The sequence below is a fragment of the Bufo gargarizans genome, chromosome 3 (genome assembly GCF_014858855.1).
Source record: "Bufo gargarizans isolate SCDJY-AF-19 chromosome 3, ASM1485885v1, whole genome shotgun sequence".
NCBI classification, from domain to species: domain Eukaryota; kingdom Metazoa; phylum Chordata; class Amphibia; order Anura; family Bufonidae; genus Bufo; species Bufo gargarizans.
Genome location: NC_058082.1, coordinates 305,602,259 through 305,622,994, shown reverse-complemented (window position 1 = coordinate 305,622,994; position 20,736 = coordinate 305,602,259). Strand labels below are relative to the sequence as shown.

At 42.6% G+C, this 20,736-nt stretch overlaps 1 protein-coding gene across 1 annotated transcript in view; it reads right to left on the bottom strand.

The window, feature by feature from the left end:
* The window catches only part of LOC122932349 (F-actin-uncapping protein LRRC16A-like), a 299,289-nt gene that overhangs the window by 122,523 nt on the left and 156,030 nt on the right, over nt 1-20,736 (bottom strand). The window contains 4 exon segments of the mRNA XM_044286714.1: nt 10,863-10,967; nt 13,254-13,330; nt 14,008-14,085; nt 18,220-18,323. Coding sequence (XP_044142649.1) covers nt 10,863-10,967; nt 13,254-13,330; nt 14,008-14,085; nt 18,220-18,323 — 364 coding nt within the window.

Below are 20,736 nucleotides of genomic sequence, written 5' to 3'. Positions count from 1 at the left end.
CCATTTGCTGAAGGGACACAACCCCCTTTTTTTAGAAGTGGACTTTATGATAGGTCAAATAGCAGCAGCTAGGATACAAGCTGTCAGACGTTGTGATTTACATGCTGAGAAGATCAATGTGTTCTTTACTTGAAGGTTAATGCATCTTCTACTAATTTTGAGTCAGAAGTGGCCATGAATGCACAATGAGCTGCTTAAACCCCTGATGACAACACTATGACATTTCCAATGGACTTTTCACAATTTATCAGCACGGGAACTGCTCGCACTATGTAATAAACCAGATAATCAAACTACAAGCACTGGTACAGTACTGATATTTGGTGTACGCTACTAAAATCATAAGGTACTACATGTGCAGTTTATTTCCAGTCTTTAAAAAATATCCCCGTTTCTGATCTCTACAACTACTTACCTTTGGCTATATATGGCCGAGTCTATCAAGAGGACATCAGGCCCTTGGAAGACTTGTGACACCATTATCCAGTAGTCTTCAAGGCATGCACAAAGGATGGATTAAATCATGTGTTGACATTGGCCAGATGTTGAGAAGTCATAGGGGTGGTCTTATCAGTGATTGATACCTCTGTATATTTGTGCATAGAGGTATAGAGGTCAATCACTTGGTAGGACCGCCCACTGGACTCTTAAGCATTATGGTTTTCCCACATGACCCTCCATCATTCTGCTTGGCATCTCCCGCTCTAACATGCTGCCAGCAGATTACACTGCCTTTTCAATGTCATGGGTTCTCCTTAAAGTGAAGCAGCGCTGTTTACATACAGCCACAAGGAAAATTATAACAATGTGAATGTGGACTTAAATAAAATAATAATAATAATAATTCTCGATACCCAAGTATATTTTTGTAGTTGCTTATACTCCTAAATTAACCCTCCGAATTTCTGTTGTACTATACATTATTTTCTCATTCACTTCTGCATTCTTGCTTGATGCATGCGCTGTAAGACGCCACTGATCACAGTAGATATAAATACATATTCATATTTTTAACAACTCCTTAATATATATATATTTTATATAGAGCAGTGGGTTTTTTTCCATGAAAAAAATGCTTATACTGCTACTGCTTTCCAAACAATTTTCGTTACTTCTAAAGGTGGCAATTTACATTGTATTAATGTTGACTGAACACAGTGATTTTGATGGGACAACTCACCATTTAAAGAGGTCTTCTGAATTTTTGTACTGATGATCTATTATCTAGATAGGTCATCAGTGTCTAATCGGTGGGAGTCCGACACCCGGAACCGCTGCTGATCAGCTGTTTGAGAAGACCCCAGTGCTCCTTTGCGCACCACTGCCTTCTTGCAGCCTACCCTAGTCCAGTGACGTCACATTCCTCAGTCACATGGCCTAGGCGCAATTCAGCCCCATTCAAGTCAAAGGGGCTGTGCTGCGATACCAAGCACAGTCTCTATACAATGTAAGGGGCTGTGCTTGGTAAGCTGCAAGGAAGCAGCGGCATTCACTGCAGTGCAGAGGTCTCCTCAAAAAGCTGATCGGCGGGGGTCCCAGATGTCGGTCCCCCGTTGATCAGATCAAGGGGCTGGTTCTTGTGGGATATCTAAAGTATATGCCCTATCTTCAGGTCTCTTTACACTGGATGATGTACCAGCAGATTGTCGGGAAGGACGTGTTCCTTCCCGACAAACTGCTGCTCGCTGGTGGAGGAGACCGCTGTATTTACATGAAGCGATCTCCTCCAGAGTATGGGGAGGAGCGATCGCCAATGCCATCCCACAACCACAACTGGTCATTTCCCGTCAGCAGATCCTGTTTCCATAGCACGTTTTTTGTGTTCGCACAAACTATCCAACTACCCGATGAATGAGCTCAGCCCATGTAAGGTCCCTTTAGTCTCTAGACTTGTCTGCTGCAATACTGGTAATCTGCAGAGAAATAAAATACAGCATATATGATTTCTTATGCTTTTATGTTCTCTTGCGTTGATTCCTCTCTGTTTCGGGTGAAGAATAATTAGTGGTAAACCACTTATTGATGTGAAGACCCCCCGATCCCCGGCCATGTTTTATTAGGAACCATGTATAGCTGTACAGTTTCTTTATTAAAAACAAAAAAAATAATGAAATATCTATGTGAATAATTGAGGGCACCAGAGAGCAGGTTTGGCTTCTTGCAGCTGTTCTAATCGTTATAATTTCAATGGTCATTTTGCTGTGCAATTTCCATGGGGATAAAATGATTATGCAAATAAGCCAACTACAAATTTAATTATGTGTGAACATTTAATTGTGTTCTAAACATCTATGGGTGTTATGCCTTTTTGTTGTGCTATTAAATAGGATTAAGACCAAGATGAAAAATACTCTTTTAAATTAGCACATTTTAATTTTTTTTTTAAAAGAGCTTTTGTTAAACCAAAATATAAAATTCAAAAAATGTGATGTGAACTCACACTGGTGTATATGGCAAATAATACACTCTGAAAAAAATCAGTTCGGTCTTTGGCATGTTTTTTTAGAATTTTATACAAGCTCACCCGCGCTCCCTGATTCACTGAAATATTAGTTTCATACAGAGGATCGCTGCAAGGTTCACTGCCACGGTCTGCTGCGGTGACCGTAATGAGAAAAGTTAGTGAGGTCTGATTTGATTACAAATCAGAATCGGAACCTGCGATTGTAATCAAATCAGACCTCACTGGCATGTTTTTTTTAGCTTCTCACTCATTTCAATGGGAGAATCAGCGCAGATTCAACCCTGTGATAGAGTTTGAGGCTTTTTTTTTTTTTTAACCACGCAGTTTTTTTTTTTTTTCCAAAGTTCAGCCTCCCATTGAAATGAATGGTAGGCTTGTTAGAGGCGTTTTTTGGCGCAAAAAAAAAAACAGCACCCAAAAACATTGTGTGAACGAGCCCTTAGGATCCCGATATATTAACCACAGATGAATGGTTACAAACAGTGGCTATCGTGCTTAAAGGGGTTGTCCCATCTGGACATTTATGGAAGATCTATAGCATATCCACAGATTGGATTCAATTATGACCCCAATTATGTCTACTGGAGCACAACAGGCACAGTATTGGGAGTGGCAACAGGATGACATTGTTGGGACACCAGGATGGGGAGGTTGATGAAAATTTTTTAGAAATCTAACGTGTCTGTGTAACAAACTCTGTAGAGACGACATGCGGCTGAAAGAATTTGTCATGGTGGTGTTCTCCTCATACGCAGGAGAAGAGAAAAAAAAAAGAAGGTCTACATGACAGGAGATGTCCCTGGATGTAAGAGCTATGTGGTGCTGTATTCTCCTCAAAGTCGTTTTTATTATAATCATATGTATTTTAAATTTGGCAAATTTGTAGCAGCCCAGATAGCAGTGATACATTTCTGTGAACAGATAATGTAGTAGATGTTCCATGCAGTCCTATGTAACACCCCACATAACACAATAACTCACTGTGTTATGTGGGGTGTTACATAGGACTGCAGGTAACATATATGAGATCTGTACAGAGAGTTATGAGATGGTGGGGGTCCGACTCCTTGCACCCCCGCCAATCAGCTGTTTGAGGAGACCAATATGTTCCAGTGAGCGCCGCAGCCTCTTTGCTCAGTGCTGTCCATTCGATAGCACTGTGCTTGGTATTGCAGCTCAGCCCCAATCACTCACATGGGACAGAGCTGCACCTAGACCACGTGAACGATGAATGTGATGTTATATGGCCTAGGAAGAGACTGTGGCGCTCACGAAGCACCCCTGCCTCTTCATACAGATTTTTTATTTATTTTTTTAACTAAAATGGAGGGAGGGGCCCGAGTTGGGTAGACAGCCCTGGGCCTATCATGCACTTAATCCGCCCCTGACCAGGAGCTCTCACTACCCACCCTAATTTCAAAAGGCTGTTTCTCTGGATGTAGGGCAGCTAGCACTGATCTTAGTTTTATTTTAAAGCTTATATTGTCAGGGATAGCGGTGATATCAGCCAGCCTTAAGGAGGAGGGCAGTGAAGATGTGCCGACAGGCTGCAGGGGAAGAGAAAGGACACAGCGTATGTTACCAAACCCCTTCCCCCATCAATCAGAGAGCATGCGTGTTCTCTGACTGTCACATATGGGGGGGGGGGGGAGACAAGTCTGTAGATGAGGGCTTGCTAATCGCCCCTCTGCACCTAAACAGGCTGTTTATTGAAGCCATAACCTACATGGTTACGAGCACCTGGAAAACAGCACCAATATGCTGCACTAAATACCCCATAAACATATAATCAGTAAGGTTTTCACCTAACACTGTCCCGATCCTGTCCAATCTATAGAGTAAAATATACAGATTGCTTCTCCAGTGATACCAAATACACCCCACAGTAACAGCGATAGTGATTATCACTACTTTGGAATCTAATATATTTCTGGCAGATGGAAAAGATTTTCAACAGTCAGAAAAGACATTTCTGCTCATTTGTTAAAAAATATAAAAAAAAATAAAAAAAACACTATTCCGAAAGGATGTAATTCATAATTATTATTTTTTGTGCCTATATTATGGATGCAACACCTGGATCTCTTGCGGTTCATCAGAACCAAAGTTATGGCGCTGTAAGCACTGTTCCTCTCAAAGGGGTGTTCTCCAGAATTGAAACAGTTAAAAATGTTAATCTCTGCAGCAGATAAAGCTTTTATTGGGCTCGACAATTCAGTTAGTATGCGGTTTTAACCCTCTCCTTTCCAGAGTGCACAGCTTGGAGGGAACACTGGCTGTGACCCATTTTCTTAGGATCTATAGAAGGGTCATGTGTTGCATCTATAATTTGGAAGCAAAAAAAGTTCCCATATTATACCTGTCCAAAGGAGCCTTAGTTAATGCATTATATTAGGTTAACAAATGTATCATTTTTAATTATTATTACAGTTTGTATAGGGGGATGGAAATTATATAGTATATAAATCCGAATACTTGCATGCGAAAGTTGGTTGGCGAACTCCTGAGGTTTTTTCATTTCAGGTTTGAATGTGGACTTGTGTGGTATATATGAACTCAGTTTTTCTCCCACTATATTTTATTTGCATGAGGACTCTGCATTGCATATTTTCTAACTGTAATACGGAACTAAATGAAGTAACGCTGATTAAAGAAAGCCCATTCTAGACAGCAAATCCGGATAATAGAGTGCTATACCATCAAAAGGAGGAGCTGCAGCTCTCACATTTTATGTTAGTCTTTATTATGCACTGGGATCAATGCAGCTGTAAAGTAAGGCGGAAATTCAGTGGATCCAGTTGTAAAATAAAAGCCATTAATCGACATGAAGTAATCTTGAGGTCTGCCTCACCCAGCCAGCAGCATCCACTGGTTAAATGGAATGGTCTGATGGTCTTCTGATACATTTCTTATAACCACAGACTACATAAAACAGGAAGGATGGGCTCTCGGGATTTCACTGCCTGTTTTTCTCATGCCCAACATCACTACAAAACACCTCCAGGACATAGAATGTCTGCAGTGAACCCAGCAAGCTCAGAAAACCACAAATGGTAACCAACTAAATGATTTAGGTCCAGTAAGACTACAGCAATATTAGGTTTGTCACATTCAACCCAAAAAAGTGTCCAATGAAAGGGCTCCTAAAGAAAAAGGTTTGGTACCGTGTTAGCCAGTAGTGAGAAGTCTTGATGCTCTCCAAAAGAGAAAGAATCTAAAATATTGTAAGAAAAAAATGTGGGGGGTTCAGCCCGCACAACCCTGTATGCAGGTGCACATTGCTATGGCGAAATACAGATACAAACGCAAAAAAAAACACAAAAGCAAAAACAAACGCAAAAACACAAATGCAATCGCACTCTGCAACCAGCACTCTGCCCTGCCTGTATGCTGTACGTTGAAAAAGGCATTGGTGTACATTTTGGCCAAAGCGTAATAAGCCACTCACCACGTCAAGGTCACCTTCATGAGTGGTCCCTAACACTAGTTTCTACCGGTTATGGGCCATGACAGCCACACAAAGTCCAGGGAGCGCAGGTACAGCATGCACGCCAAGCACACTCTGCTTTTAAACCCGTCCGGTGCCATTACAGCTTTCATTGGATCCAGGGCTGCAAGTACCAACATGCATGCTGAGCCCACTATGTACTTCTCCTGGAGCCTAATGGTTACTGGTAGGTGCTATATAAGAAGACTCCGTTTTATACTGACTTTAAAACCAGCCTCCAGGGCAGACTAACTGGTCAGGTGTGCATGACTGCTTGGAGATCGCCATGCCTCCAATATATACTACAAAAAGAAAAATGTGGGGGGTTCAGCCCGCACAACCCCATGCAGGTGCAGATTGCTATGGCGAAATACAGATACAAACGCAAAAACACAAATGCAATCGCACTCTGCATAAAATATTGTAATTTGATACCTTTAAATGGTTAAAGGAAACCTGTCACCTCCCAAAACCATCCCAAGCCGCCAGCAGTATTTGCGTGTAGCCAGCAGTGTGTTTCTGATGATGCCTTTCTTCCTGAAGGCCGATGCAGCAAAAGTACTGAAAACGTTGTTTTATCCCCTGTCCGGTGCGCTTCTCCACACATGCTTGAAGTCAAGGAGGCAACGGTAACCGCGACCCCTTCCCTGCCCCTTCGCTGTAACTGACGGCGCTTATGCACGAGAGTTCGGCTGCCTTTACCGAACAGCCGGCTGTCTGTCACAGTGAAGGGGCAGGGAAGGGAGCGCGGTTACCGCTCTCCCCGTGACTTCAAGCATGTGTGGAGACAGGGGATAAAGTTTTCAGTACTTTTGCTGCATCGGCCTTCAGGAAGAAAGGCATCATCAGAAACACACTGCTGGCTACATGCAAATACTGCAGGCGGCTTGGGAGGTGACAGGTTCCCTTTAACGAAAAAAAATAAAAAATGATGTTATAAAGCAAGCTTTTGATACTCTGAGGTCCCTTCTTCAGGCTAGTAAGGACCTCAGAGTCCCGAAAGTTTGCCTTTATAATATTATTTATTTTAGTTAGCCATTAAAAGGCATCAAATTACAATATGTTACATTGTTTCTCTTTTGGAGAGCATCAGGTGCTCCTAAGGGCTCTTTCACACTTGCGTTCTTTTCTTCTGGCATCGAGTTCCGCCGTTGGGGCTCTATGCCGGAAGAATCCTGATCAGGATTATCCCCATGCATTCTGAATGGAGAGAAATCCGTTCAGGATGCATCAGGATGTCTTCAGTTCAGGACCGGAAAGTTTTTTGGCCGGAGAAAATACCGCAGCATGCTGCGCTTTTTGCTCCGGCCAAAAATCCTGAACACTTGCCGCAAGGCCGGATCCGGAATTAATGCCCATTGAAAGGCATTGATCCGGATCCGGCCTTGAGCTAAACGTCGTTTCGGCGCATTGCTGGATCCGACGTTTAGCTTTTTCTGAATGGTTACCATGGCCGCCAGGACGCTAAAGTCCTGTTTGCCATGGTAAAGTGTAGTGGGGAGCGGGGCAGCAGCATACTTACCGTCCGTGCGGCTCCCGGGGCGCTCCAGAGTGACGTCAGGGCGCCCCACGCGCATGGATGACGTGATTGCATGGCACGTCATCCATGCGCATGGGGCGCTCTGACGTCATTCTGGAGCACCCCGGGAGCCGTATGGACGGTAAGTATACTGCTCCCCCGCTCCCCACTACAACTACTATGGCAACCAGGACTTGAATAGCGTCCTGGCTGCCATAGTAACACTGAACGCATTTTGAAGACGGATCCGTCTTCAAATGCTTTCAGTTCACTTGCGTTTTTCCGGATCCGGCCTGTAATTCCGGCAAGTGGAGTACACGCCGGATCCGGACAACGCAAGTGTGAAAGAGCCCTAAAAGGATGCCAAATCGAAGGAGCTTGCATTTTATTATACCCAGTCATATAAGGCTGGGGAGGGGGTTGTCAATAGGGCAAGGGACAGAAAATCCAGAAAAATGCTGCATTGCCACTTCTTAACCAACCACCTTTACAATAACTCAAGAAACCGTTACTTCTATATGTGTGAAGGAGATCAGGCACTGCTCTGCGTTCGGAGAGGTACATTTGTCACCACTTTCTTCTGTCACAACAAACAAAATACCATACCTTCTGGCTAAATATTGTGGCGTACACCTTCTGCATGTTATGCAAATGAGCACACCTATAATAATTTCATCCTGTCTAGTATAATGGTCTCTCCTTCTCTAAAATGTTCTTCTGCTATAATACAAAGCTTGGGCAGTTCTGCCTAAAGCAAGAATGTGAAGAATGACAAATGGCTAGGCTGCTTGAGACAGCTGCTTTACCTCGAACAGTGGAAACTCATTATATACCATGAAACATCATAAATACAAAAAAAACACAACAGCCACTAATATAATGAAAATGCTGACAGCCTGGTAAACTTAGCATATTTGTCATAATTCCCGCTAAAGCGGCCCTCCCACAGGAAAAACTATCACCTAGCTACAGGATAAGCGATAACTGAATAATCAGTCGGACCCCACCAATCTCTGCAATGGGATATAGAATCTCGCCTCCTGAGGAGAAGTGTATTTTGTGGAATAACCCATTTAACATAAGTGCACAGACTTCATTCAAATACGAAACATAATGGAACGGTCACAGATCAGTCAAATAATTTTAATCTGTACAGTAAAATAAAATGGATCCAAAACAAAAAGCTACAACACCTACTCTCTAAAAGGGGTTGTTTAGTTTAGGAAACCCTGTTTGGGTATTATCTAAATGGGAGCCCCTCATGCTGGAGCTTAAAGGGGTTGTCTCGCTTAATACAAAGAAAGTTAATACAAGCCACATACTAATCTATTGCGATTGTCCATCTTGCCTACTTCGCTAAGGCTTGATTCATTTTTCCATCGCATTATGCACTGCTCGTTTCCATGGTTATGACCACCCTGCAATCCAGTAGTGGTGGCCGTGCTTGCTCACTATAGAAAAAGGGCCAGCCTCTCTGGTGGCAGGGACCACAGGAGCGTACATAGGCTGGTGCTTTTTCCTATAGCGTGCAAGCACGGTCACCGCTGCTGGATTGCAGGGTGGTTGTAACCATAATGCGATGGAAAATTGAATCCAGCCAGCAAAGGGAGCAATATGGATAATAACAAAACATTAGTAAGTGGTTTGTATTAACTTTCTCTACATGATAAATGCCATTTACTGAAGTGAGACAACCCCTTTAATCAGCTAGAGGAAAGGGCAGCTACAAAGAACTCCCCTCTCTCTGTTCAATGGACAGCCTACTGCAGGGATGGCAAACCTACGGCTCTCCAGATGTTGCAAAACTACAACTCCCAGCATGCAAAGACTACCTACAGCTATCAGCCTACAGCAGGGCATTGTGGGAATTGTAGTTTTACAACAGCTGGAGAGCCGCAGGTTGGCCAGTCCTGGCCTGCTGATTTTATGGGTACTCTGCAGTATTTCCATTTCCCCTATTGTGGTGGCACTGAACCCCTGTTTCCAGGTTTCCCTTGCAGATTAAAGCTCACCCATAAGGACCCGCTCACATGGCGAATTTAGCCTCTGAATGACGCAGACCCACTTTTGGTTTAGCCCCGTAGATTAGAGCTAAATCGTGAGCAGACACCTGCCATGGTATCCACTGGCGTTGATCTAGACACCATGCCAAGAAGGTGCATGTCCCTCCTTGAAGAGGAATCCCTGCCAAAACTCTGGCAGCAAAATATGCTGTGTGAATGGGCCCTAAGGGTTCTAGTAGTTGAATATCCTTTTATCAGCTTATTTCGTGGTGGGTCCTTTTACTGTATATGGCAATACTGATAAAACAAGTCAATTGGTGCTTGCTTAAAAGTCATTTACATTGGCCGATGCAAACTACATGCAGGGCAAACAATTGCTCCTACAATCTGTCGCCCACCATTCAGTATGTACTTGAGGAGATGTGCTGCCGACAAAACATTTTTTATTTGGCCGCATAAAAATATCCAATCAGTTTATCTGATCAGTGAGGGGTTAAGCTGGGCTGATAATCAGCTGAACCAATGGTTAAACAAACGTGCATTCCTGATCTCTGGCCTAAATAAAAGGGCCTTAACAAAAGGGGTTGTCAACAGCACATAAACCATGTAACTAATACAAAAATATGTCCAAACTCTTTTTCTCCCATTTAGAGTTCAAGAGTATTGCAATATGATGGCCCTCGTTCTGAAGAGTTTTTATGCTATGTGGATGTTTAAATTTAACCCCCGCATGAGCCATATATCCTGCATTTCCAATTTTTTTCTTTGTGTTTTTGAGTGTTAAGTATAATAAAATATCTGGGTAATACCGGCTATCAAAAAAGACAAAACAAAAACGCCAAGTATTAGAAACAGATATTGGAACTGCAGGGCACCTGAAGTCCTATAGCATGTACAGGCAAGATACGTAATAAAAAAGGAACAGTCTTACCAGTTTGAAGTGCTGCAGTTGAGGACGATCAGGTATCCCTCAAGAAACCCCGAAATGTGGTTTTCTAGTCCGACAGGGTCGTAGAGGACTATAAGTGACTGTGAAAGAGGCTCAATGCAGATAGGACGGGAACAACTATCCCTAGAAACCCCTATATGCTATAGGACTTCAGGTGCCCTGCAGTTCCAATATCTGATTCTAATGCTTGGCGTTAATGTTTTTTTGTCTTTTTTGATAGCCGGTATTACCCAGATCATTTATGCATTCATTATAAGTTATATTTTAGCTTCCTTTTTGGTCTTTGATTTAATGATCTTGATTTTTGGAAGTACACCCCCTCTATTTTTGGCCATAATATTGGTGTATTTATTGTTAACTATAATATATGGGCTTGTTCTCACAATCTGAAGGGCATGAACACCAGTGGAATGCGGATTTATAAAAAAAAAAATACTTACTTCAGAGGCTCAGGGGCGAGCTTAGTTCCTGAAAAGTTGATGTGTGTTAAAGCAAGAGAGAGGCTAAAGAACTGTTTAAAAGATGGCGACACTTCTTTTCCTTTCCTGTAGATCACAAAAAGAAGCATTATTTTTAATCGGACAATTGTTCAATGAAACTGAAGGCAAGTTTGCCAAAAACACCCACTAATCTAAAAAGGGTGGGAGAGTTAAAAATGTGAGTGAGGTTAATCCTGCAACCACTGAAAACCAATATGGGATCTAATTTCTATAGGCTGTGAATGTTGACACTAATTCTCTAGAAATATATTCGGCACTCTGTGTCACCATCCTTGGTTCCAGCAGTCTGAACTCTTGGGTCAACAGAGACCATATCCTATGTCAACTAGGGCTGAAACGATTCATCGATTTAATCCGCAAGCAAGTCTGGATGTAATGCATTTTTCACTGATGGTTGCTAAGAGATGTTGTTTGTAAACCTTCAGGTTTTTATCACGCATGTGAAAAACGTATCAAAACGCATTGCACCCACGTGGAAAAAACTGAACGCAATCGCAAACTGACTTAACTTGCTTGCAAAATGATGCGAGTTTCACTGAACACACCCTGATCACATCCGCAGCCAATCCGTCAAGCAATTGTGAAAGAGGCCTAAGGCAAGCAAGTGCGGATGCGGTGCGATTTTCACGCACGGTTGCTAGGAGACGATTGGGAACCCGATCATTATTATTTTTCCCTTATAACATGGTTATAAGGAAAAATATTAGCATTCTTAATACAGAATGCTTAGTACAATAGGGCTGGAGAGATTAAAAAAATAAATAAAATTAATTTAACTCTCCTTAAGGCTACTTTCACACTTGCGGCAGTGTGATCCGGCGGGCAGTTCCGTCATCGGAACTGACCGCCGGATCCGCCGATCTGCTGCTGACTGAAAGCATTTGTGAGACGAATCGGGATGCGGATCCGTCTCACAAATGCATTGCAAGGACGGATCCGTCTCTCCGCTTGTCATGCGGACAGACGGATCCGTCTTGTACATTTTTTCACATTTTTGCCGATCTGCGCATGCGCATGCCGGAACGACGGATCCGGCATTCCGGTATTCTGAATGCCGGATCCGGCGCTAATACATTCCTATGGGAAAAAATGCCGGATCCGGCGTTCAGGCATGTATCCAGTTTTTTGGGCCGGAGAGAAAACCGTAGCATGCTGCGGTTTTCTTTTTTGCCTGATCAGTCAAAACGACTGAACTGAAGACATCCTGATGCAAACTGAACGGATTACTCTCCATTCAGAATGCATGGGGATAAAACTGATCAGTTTTTTTCCGGTATAGAGCCCCTGTGACGGAACTCTATGCCGGAAAAGAAAAACGCAAGTGTGAAAGTACCCTAATTCACTTGTTCGCGCAGCCCAGCTTCTCTTTCGTCTTCAGGACCTGGGTAAAGGACCTGTGGTGATGTCACTGCGCTCATCACATGGTCCATCACATGATTCATCACCATGGTGATGGATCATGTGATGGACCATGTGATGAGCGCAGTGACATCATCAAAGGTCCTATTCCTACTGCACAGCAAAGAAGAGGACAGAAGAGAAGCTGGGCTGCGCGAACAAGTGGATTAAGGTGAGTTAAATTATTTTTTATATTTTTTTTTAACCCCTCCAGCGCTATTGTACTATGCATTCTGTATTAGGAATGCTATTATTTTCCCTTATAACCATGTTATAAGTGAAAAAAATACAATCTACACAACACCTAACCCAAACCCGAACTTCTGTAAAGTAGTTCGGGTAGCAAATATGCAGATTTTTCTCACGCGCTTGCAAAACGCATTAAAATGTTTTGCACTCGCGCGGAAAAAATCGTGCATTTTCCCATAACGTACCCGCATCTTATCCGGGCCAAAACCATGACGCCCGTGTGAAAGAGGCCTAAAGGTTCAGATAGCTCTGGCTGGGTATAGCCAATTGTGTCTCAAATAAATCCGTGGCGGTTTTTAAGTGGATAGACAGCTTAAGGTATATCACTATTTACCTAGATACTCTGACCCTATAGATACTAGTCTTATTAGCGGGGAACACCTCAAGTGGCTGTCGTCGGAGCTCCCACCCTGAACAGAGTGACCCCCAGCCTGCTGGACCTGTGCTAGATTACCCTGTTGCTTACTAGACCCTCATAGACATAACGCACTTCGCCGGGTCCTATAGGGTCAGAATAAAAGTTATGTTTTATATTATTTAGTATAAGGAGGTCCCAGACTACTGTATTAAATATTTACCACTCCCTGGTTCAAACTGACAACATATATCATTAGTCAGATGTGTATTATGAAGAATATTTTTTGTAGAAATTCACATTAAAAGTATGTTGAATAGAATTTATACCTGTGGGGAAAGAATGTCTTGGAAAGATTTAGTGTAGTAAGGTGCTGCAAGCAACCACGCAGTAGAGCGCCACATACCTGAGGGAAGAACAGCAGTAGTCATTACAATGTAGTCCATAAATCAATGCAATACATAAAACACTTTTTTTTGCTTTATTTTCTGGCTACAATTACACGTATTATCAGTATATTGCTGTACATGCCAGCCGTGGGCACGAACCTTGCTAACAGATTCCATTTAGAAGGCTACGCATACAATACTTTGATACTTAAGACTTGAAGTCTGAAAGTATTTCTAAGTCAGAAAATTTTACTGCGTTTAGAACAGAATGTGTATTCATAGTAATGTTGAGTAATGCACAATGCATCACACAACCTGCATACAGGTGGAAAACAGACATGTCTGCTTAGAATACGTTCACAAAGTTCTTAACATTTTTTGTTTATCCTGCCAATTAATATCTACAGAAAAAAATAAAAAAATAAAGGAATATGTGGACATAACTATAAGGGCGCTGTCGTGTGGCCCAACATTTAAGGGGTCCAGTTCTACTCAGATGCGAGGTGCCATTACTAATAACTACAGAACATAGTCATAAACCAATTCTGTTCTGATGAAGCAGGAACCTTGTTACACCCCTAAAGACACACATATATTAAATACCATATGCCTAGCTGAAAATGCCATACAACTATGAAATCTATATGGTGTCATACTCTATTATATAAGCAATTATAAAGTACATCATTATTACCACATCTGCTGAACACTCAGTGTTCGATAAATCCAAGTACTTTATGGCATTTGGCTGCGCCAAAAAAGTATACAAACACTACAATGAAAAGAAAAATAAAGAATGTGAACATATATATAGTATGTACAAAGTACAGGTAATAAAAAAGCTACATTTTCTAAATAAAAGACAAATAAATTATAGGCTTTTACAGTTTAAGGCAAAACTATAAGCGAACACAGTTAAAATATGATGTATGAATAGAGTACGTATAGTGTAGAGTGGGATCAAGCCCTTAAAGGGAGTCTGTCACCTCCATATGGCCATATACAGTGCTTACATGGCTCTGTAGCACACCTATACAGGATTGTAACAGTACCTTTGTCTTTAGACTTGCATCAGCAGGAAAAACAAAGTTTAATTCATATGCAAATGAGCACTCGCAAGTGCCCAGGGGCGGCGTTCAGTGTGTAGGTGCCCAGCCTGCTCTGCCTTCTTTTCACTTTACTCCTCCCCAGCCTCTTCCTTTGCCCGCCCTCCAAGTCTCTTGCCTCATCGATAGGGCAAAGGAAGAGGCTGGGGAGGAGTAAAGTGAAAAGAAGGCAGAGCAGGCTGGGCACCTACACACTGAACGCCGCCCCTGGGCACTTGCGAGTGCTCATTTGCATATGAATTAAACTTTGTTTTTCCTGCTGGTGCAAGTCTAAAGAAAAGACAAAGGTACCATTACAATCCTGTATAGGTGTGCTACAGAGCCATGTAAGCACTGTATATGGCCATATGGAGGTGACAGACTCCCTTTAAAAATGAAGCATTTAAAGGCTGGGGACAATTTTTTTTATTATTGCATTGTACTTATTTTGAGCTAAAAATCATTTTTCAATTGGTCTTTATTAACAAAATGTAATCTTTTTTTTTGTGTACGGAGCTGACACGCTCTACTAGCTGCAGTGGCATGCTAAGGAAGGGGAGTGTCCGCCCCGGGTGCCCGCTGTCACAGGGGTGCCAGAGCCGAAAAGTAATACAGATGGAAGCACTTATTGCTGGAGTGCAGGGAGCTGCAGTCCTGTCACTCAGCTCCCCGTGCGCCCTCTTTCCCACACTGAATGGTGAAGCAAGGAGACTTCGCCCTGCTCCACCATGCAGCCTGCACGCACAGATCGCACTGCTGACCTGGGTAGGAGGAGCCTGCAGTCCAGGAATCTGCCTAAGCTCATCCCACACAGTGCTGCAAAGCGATCTGCACCTGCAGGGGGATGTGAGCTTCAGGAACGGGACAAAGTGAGAAGTCACTGTGTTTTTTGTTTTTAACACAGAGGGGGCACAGAGGGCATTACTACTGCTATGAAGGGGGCACAGTGTGCAATTCTACTGTGCAGGGGGCACAATGTGCAATCCTACTGTGAAGGGGGCACAATGTGCAATCCTACTGTGAAGGGGGCACAATGTGCAATCCTACTGTGAAGGGGGCACAATGTGCAATCCTACTGTGAAGGGGGCACAATGTGCAATCCTACTGTGAAGGGGGCACAATGTGCAATCCTACTGTGAAGGGGGCACAATGTGCAATCCTACTGTGAAGGGGGCACAATGTGCAATCCTACTGTGAAGGGGGCACAATGGGCATTACTGCTATGAAGGGGGCATAATGGAATTACTGCTATGAAGGGGGTACAATGGAATTACTGCTATGAAGGGGGCACAATGGGCATTATTACTATGAAGAGGGCACAATGGACATTATTACTATGAAGAGGGCACAGAGGCCATTACTACTACGAAGGGGGCACAATGGGAATTACTACTACGGAGGTGGCACAATGGGAATTACTACTACGGAGGTGGCACAATGGGAATTACTACTATGAAGGGGGCACAATGGGAATTACTACTACGAAGGGGGCACAATGGGAATTACTACTGTGAAGGGGCGGGCATAACTGTTATGGGGCACAGAGTGGGCATTATTACTGTGAAGGGAGCACAATGTGCATTACTACTATGAAGGGGCACAGAGGGCATAACTACTGTTATGGGAGCACAGAGAGGGCACTACTACTGTTAAAGTGGCACAGATAGGGCATAACTACTGTGAGGAGGGCATTACAATTGTGAAGGGGGCACAGATAGGGCATAACTACTGTGTGAAAGGGGCACAATAAAACAATGAAGGGATAAGTACTTTAAGGGGGCACAATATCGGTATAACTACTGTGAAAGTTGTACAGTGAGGGCATAAATACTGTGAGGGGGCACACATGTGAGCATAACTACCCTAAGGGGGCACTACTGTACAAAAGGGGGCACATATCTGGACAAAACTACTGTAAATGTTGTATAATGAGGGCAATACTACTGTGAGGGGGTAACATTTTTTTTTTTTTAAGTATTGGGGGGGGGGGGGCGGGGGGGGGGGGGGGGGTTGCCAGAGAAAGGACCTGCCCTGGGTGTCAAAAACCCTAGGCATGCCACTGACTAGCTGCCAGTGTATTTTCTGTCTTTTACGTTTTCTAGGGAGCAGACTGACTCCTTATCTCTGCTCTCTGACATTATAAACACTCATTAAACCTGAATCCTTATCTTACGGATAAGAATGTGGCTTAAATAAGTATTTGTGACCTCTTAGTAGTTTAGAGATAAGAGTTATTAGATGACCAAGTGAAAGTATCAATCACACCGTTAGAAAAACAGTTAACCCTTTGTGACAAAATAGCTCAATATTTTTTAATAAAGGCCAAATTAAAATATGATTTTCAGCCAAAAATGAGCGAAATGCAATCAAATGAAAAATTGCCTCAAAAGGTGTACATAGCCTTTAAGGCCTCATGATCCACAAAATATAGATACTGGCCCTGTATAGCCCCCACTTTCTTCGGTCCCCATTATAGAAATGCCTATTCTTTTCAGCAAAATGGACAAGAATAGGACATGTTCTATAACTTGCGAAATGAGTGGACAGATATGGACAGCACACAGATGACATCCATGTGCTGTCCACATTTTTGCAGCCCTAAAGAAATGAACAGGACATGGACCAAAAATACATGCATGAGGCCCAAAACTGACTAAGGCTACTTTCACACTCGCGTTTTGGGCGGATCCGCAAAAAACTGATCCGTTACAATACAACCGCATGAATCCGTCATGAATGGATCCGTTTGTATTATCTGTAACCTAGCCAAGACGGATCAGTCATGAACTCCATTGTAAGTCAATGGGAGACAGATCCGTTTTCTATTGTGCCAGATTGTGTCAGAGAAAACGGATCTGTCCCCATTGACTTACATTGTGTGCCAGGACGGATCAGTTTGGCCCAGTTTCGTCAAGCGGACAGCAAAACGCTGCAGGCGGTGTTTTGGTGTCCGCCTCCAGAGCGGAATGGAGACGGAACTGAGACAAACTGATGCATTCTGAGCGGATCCTTTTCCATTCAGAATGCATTAGGGCAAAACCGATCCGTTTTGGACCGCTTGTGAGAGCCTATGACAGGTCTTACAAACGGAAAGCCAAAACACGAGTGTGAAAGTAGTCTAAGATCCAAGTAGCACAATTAGCAATTTCAACAGCAAAGATCTGTATTACATCTATTCATGAACTAAGCTGAAGAGTTTAAACTTTAATGAGTTAATAAGACCACAGCCTGTAAACAACTGAAAACCAATATGTACTAAAAGCCCTAAACAGAGAAATAACAAGATCATCAACATTAGTTTACTAAAGGTTTCCTGTAGCAACACATTGTTCTGAACCGCGCACATACTGTATTAAAAATCGATAAAAAAATGTAAGACTGTAAACTTGTCTCTATAAAGGCAAATCTCACGCAAAAGGGAAGCATCACTTTAAAAAAATTTTTTTTCTAGAACGGTGATAGCTAACCTCCGACACTCCAGCTGTGGTAAAACTACAACTCCCAAGATGCACACTTGCTTTGCTGTTCTCAAAACTCCACAGAAATTAATGGAACATTCTGGGAGTCGTAGTTTCACCACAGCTGGAGTGCCGGAGGTTAGCCATCACTAGGCCTTCATAAAGGCTGTAAACAAATGATAACATCATGGTATGGATGCAAGTATATATTGTAGAAGTGACAAAATGAATGTTTTTAGATAATCTACAATTTAGATAACAAATCTGATGAGAACATTAGATGTAAAACATGCAAAACAGTGTAAAGCAATGGGCTTATAATAGAATGTGCCCATAAAACACGAAGTGAGGTATTGTACATACTGAAAGATCATCACCACGGAGTATATTCCCTGAGAGATCAAGGTGGGTAAGGGTGGTTGCAATCAACTGGGTGGCACTCAGTGACTGGGACAGGCTATTCACTCCTGGGAATACATGAAGAAAAGATGGCATTTAACACATTGAGGGAAAAGACAGAAACAGATAGGTATTAATGTATAGCAGGGTTTAACATTTGCACAATACAGTGCAATAGTTTTATGCAGGTGTGGAAAAAATGCTGCAAAGTAAGAATGTTTTCAAAAATAGAGGTGTGAATAGTTTATTTTTATCAATTAACAAAATGCAAAGTGAATAAAGAAAAGCAAAATCTAAATCAAATCAATATTTGATGTGAACACCCTTTGCCTCCAAAACAGCATCAGTTCTTCTAGGTACTCTTGTACACAGTTCTTGAAGGGAGGTTGCTCCAAACACCTTGGAGAACTAAGTACAGATCTTCTGCGGATGTAGGCTTGAAATCACTTTATTTCTTCATGTAATCCAAGACTCAATGATGTTGCTATCAGGGCTCTGTGGGGACTGTAACATCACTTCCACATCACTCCTTGTTTTTCTTTATTCTGAAGAAAGTTCGTAAAGGCATTGGCTGTATGATTGGAGTCATTGTCCTGCTGCAGAATAAATTTGGAGCTATATGCCTCCCTGATGGTATTGCATCATGCATAAGTGTCACAGAATGGAGTTGTTGCCGTGACACTGTCTTCGCCGGTGGCAACGTGTGTGTTTTCCCTTTAAGGCTGTTTTCCTGCCCTCATGGTGTGCATGGGGTTAAGATGTGAGTATGGTGTGTTCTCTTGTCTCTTTATATATCCTTGCTGTGAGACTGAGATCAGTTACTTACCTGCCGTTCCTCTTGGCTTCCTCTCCTTGCTGTTAGGCCTGCAGAGACTCCTGCTATTCCGTGTCTTAGAAGAGCAGGTCGTCTCTGGCCCTGACCTTACTCTTCCAGGGATCGCTAGGGTCAGTAGGGCCCAGGTTCCGGAGTATGAGCCCCCCTACCAATGAGGCTGGCTCATACAGTTAGGAGGTCAGGGATAGGACGAGGGATGTGCCAGGAGGTGTCCCGCTCCCTTAGCCATGGTTTCTGGCCTGGGGGCATCCTATTTATCATTGACATTGTACGGCTGGGGGTTTACCCCACTCCCCACCGTGACAATAAGTATCTGGCTGTATTTCTCAGCATTGAGGACATCATTAATCCTGACTGGCTGCAATTTAATTCTGCAGCAGGATAACAACTCTAAAAATACAGCTACAGTTATTAAGAACCATCTTAAGCTTTATGAAAAAAAATTAGTCCAGGAAGTGACAATATGGCTCCTAAAGAGCTCTGATCTCAACATTGAGTCGGTCTGCGATTACATGAACAGACTGAGGGATCTGAGCAAGCCTACATTCACAAAATGCGGTTAACTTTACAAGATGTTTGGAAAAATCTCCCTGCCAAGTTCCTTCTGTGGTGGTCACACCAAATATTGATTTGATTTAGATTTCCCCTTTGTTCACTCACTTTGCAATTTGTTATAAATATATTTATTAGTTGCTTGACTTTTAAAATAGGATTCCATGCAGAACCTTGTTGCTACAATGCCACAAGGCACTAAATTGCTCCTAAAATGTCAATAGGGCCTGCTTTTTCAGCTCCTTAAAAGTCAGCTCATTTTGTTTCCTAAAAGGCATGGCTGCTATAAGTACAGTAGGTTAATATTCAGAGTTGTAAAGTAGCTTTAATCTCCAGAAAACCCTCAGACCCCTGGCTCAGTTATTCACTCATGTAGCAGAAGTATCTTTCAGTGTACTTAGGTACCAGGGCCATAGTGTGTCTTTAATCTCTGGCCACCTCCATAGCTACAACACTAACAGCCTGTGTCTACAGGTATCCCTGAAGAAAGAGGAGCTGTGGGAATGAAAGAGGCTTCAGATAAATCTTAAGGTGCGGCCCACTTGCTGAGCAGAGTCTAAGACACCAGAGAGATGTTTATCTACAGGCTCCTAAAATAAATCTGTGCATCTGGTTACACCACTGTATATAAAATTCTATTTATTTCTGTTAAATGCCAGAAAGGACTCGAAAAGGCTTTGAACGAAGCATACAAGGCAAGCTATTTTCCATTATCCATTATTAGACAGCAAAGAATTTTTGGCGATCAAGAGTACAGCAAAATACAGCTAGGTCCCACGTTGGACAACAGAATGGAGCTAAACCGCTGTTTGCTACAATGGAGAATAACAGAGTATCTGAGATGAGACCAAAAATGAATCACTCTAAAATGAATTTTAGTATAAAGTAATACAGGAGAATACAAAATGTAATTACATTACTATTTGAAGGTGGGTATGTATTTTGAAATAATTTTGCTCTCTTCCAACTGATCCCCATGGATCATATATCCTATAGGTGATAGGTATGAGCGGTTATGATGAGACAACCTCTTTAATTTCTCAGTACCCCTCAGCACAAATGACCCTGCAAACACTATTAAGTCTATAATGATA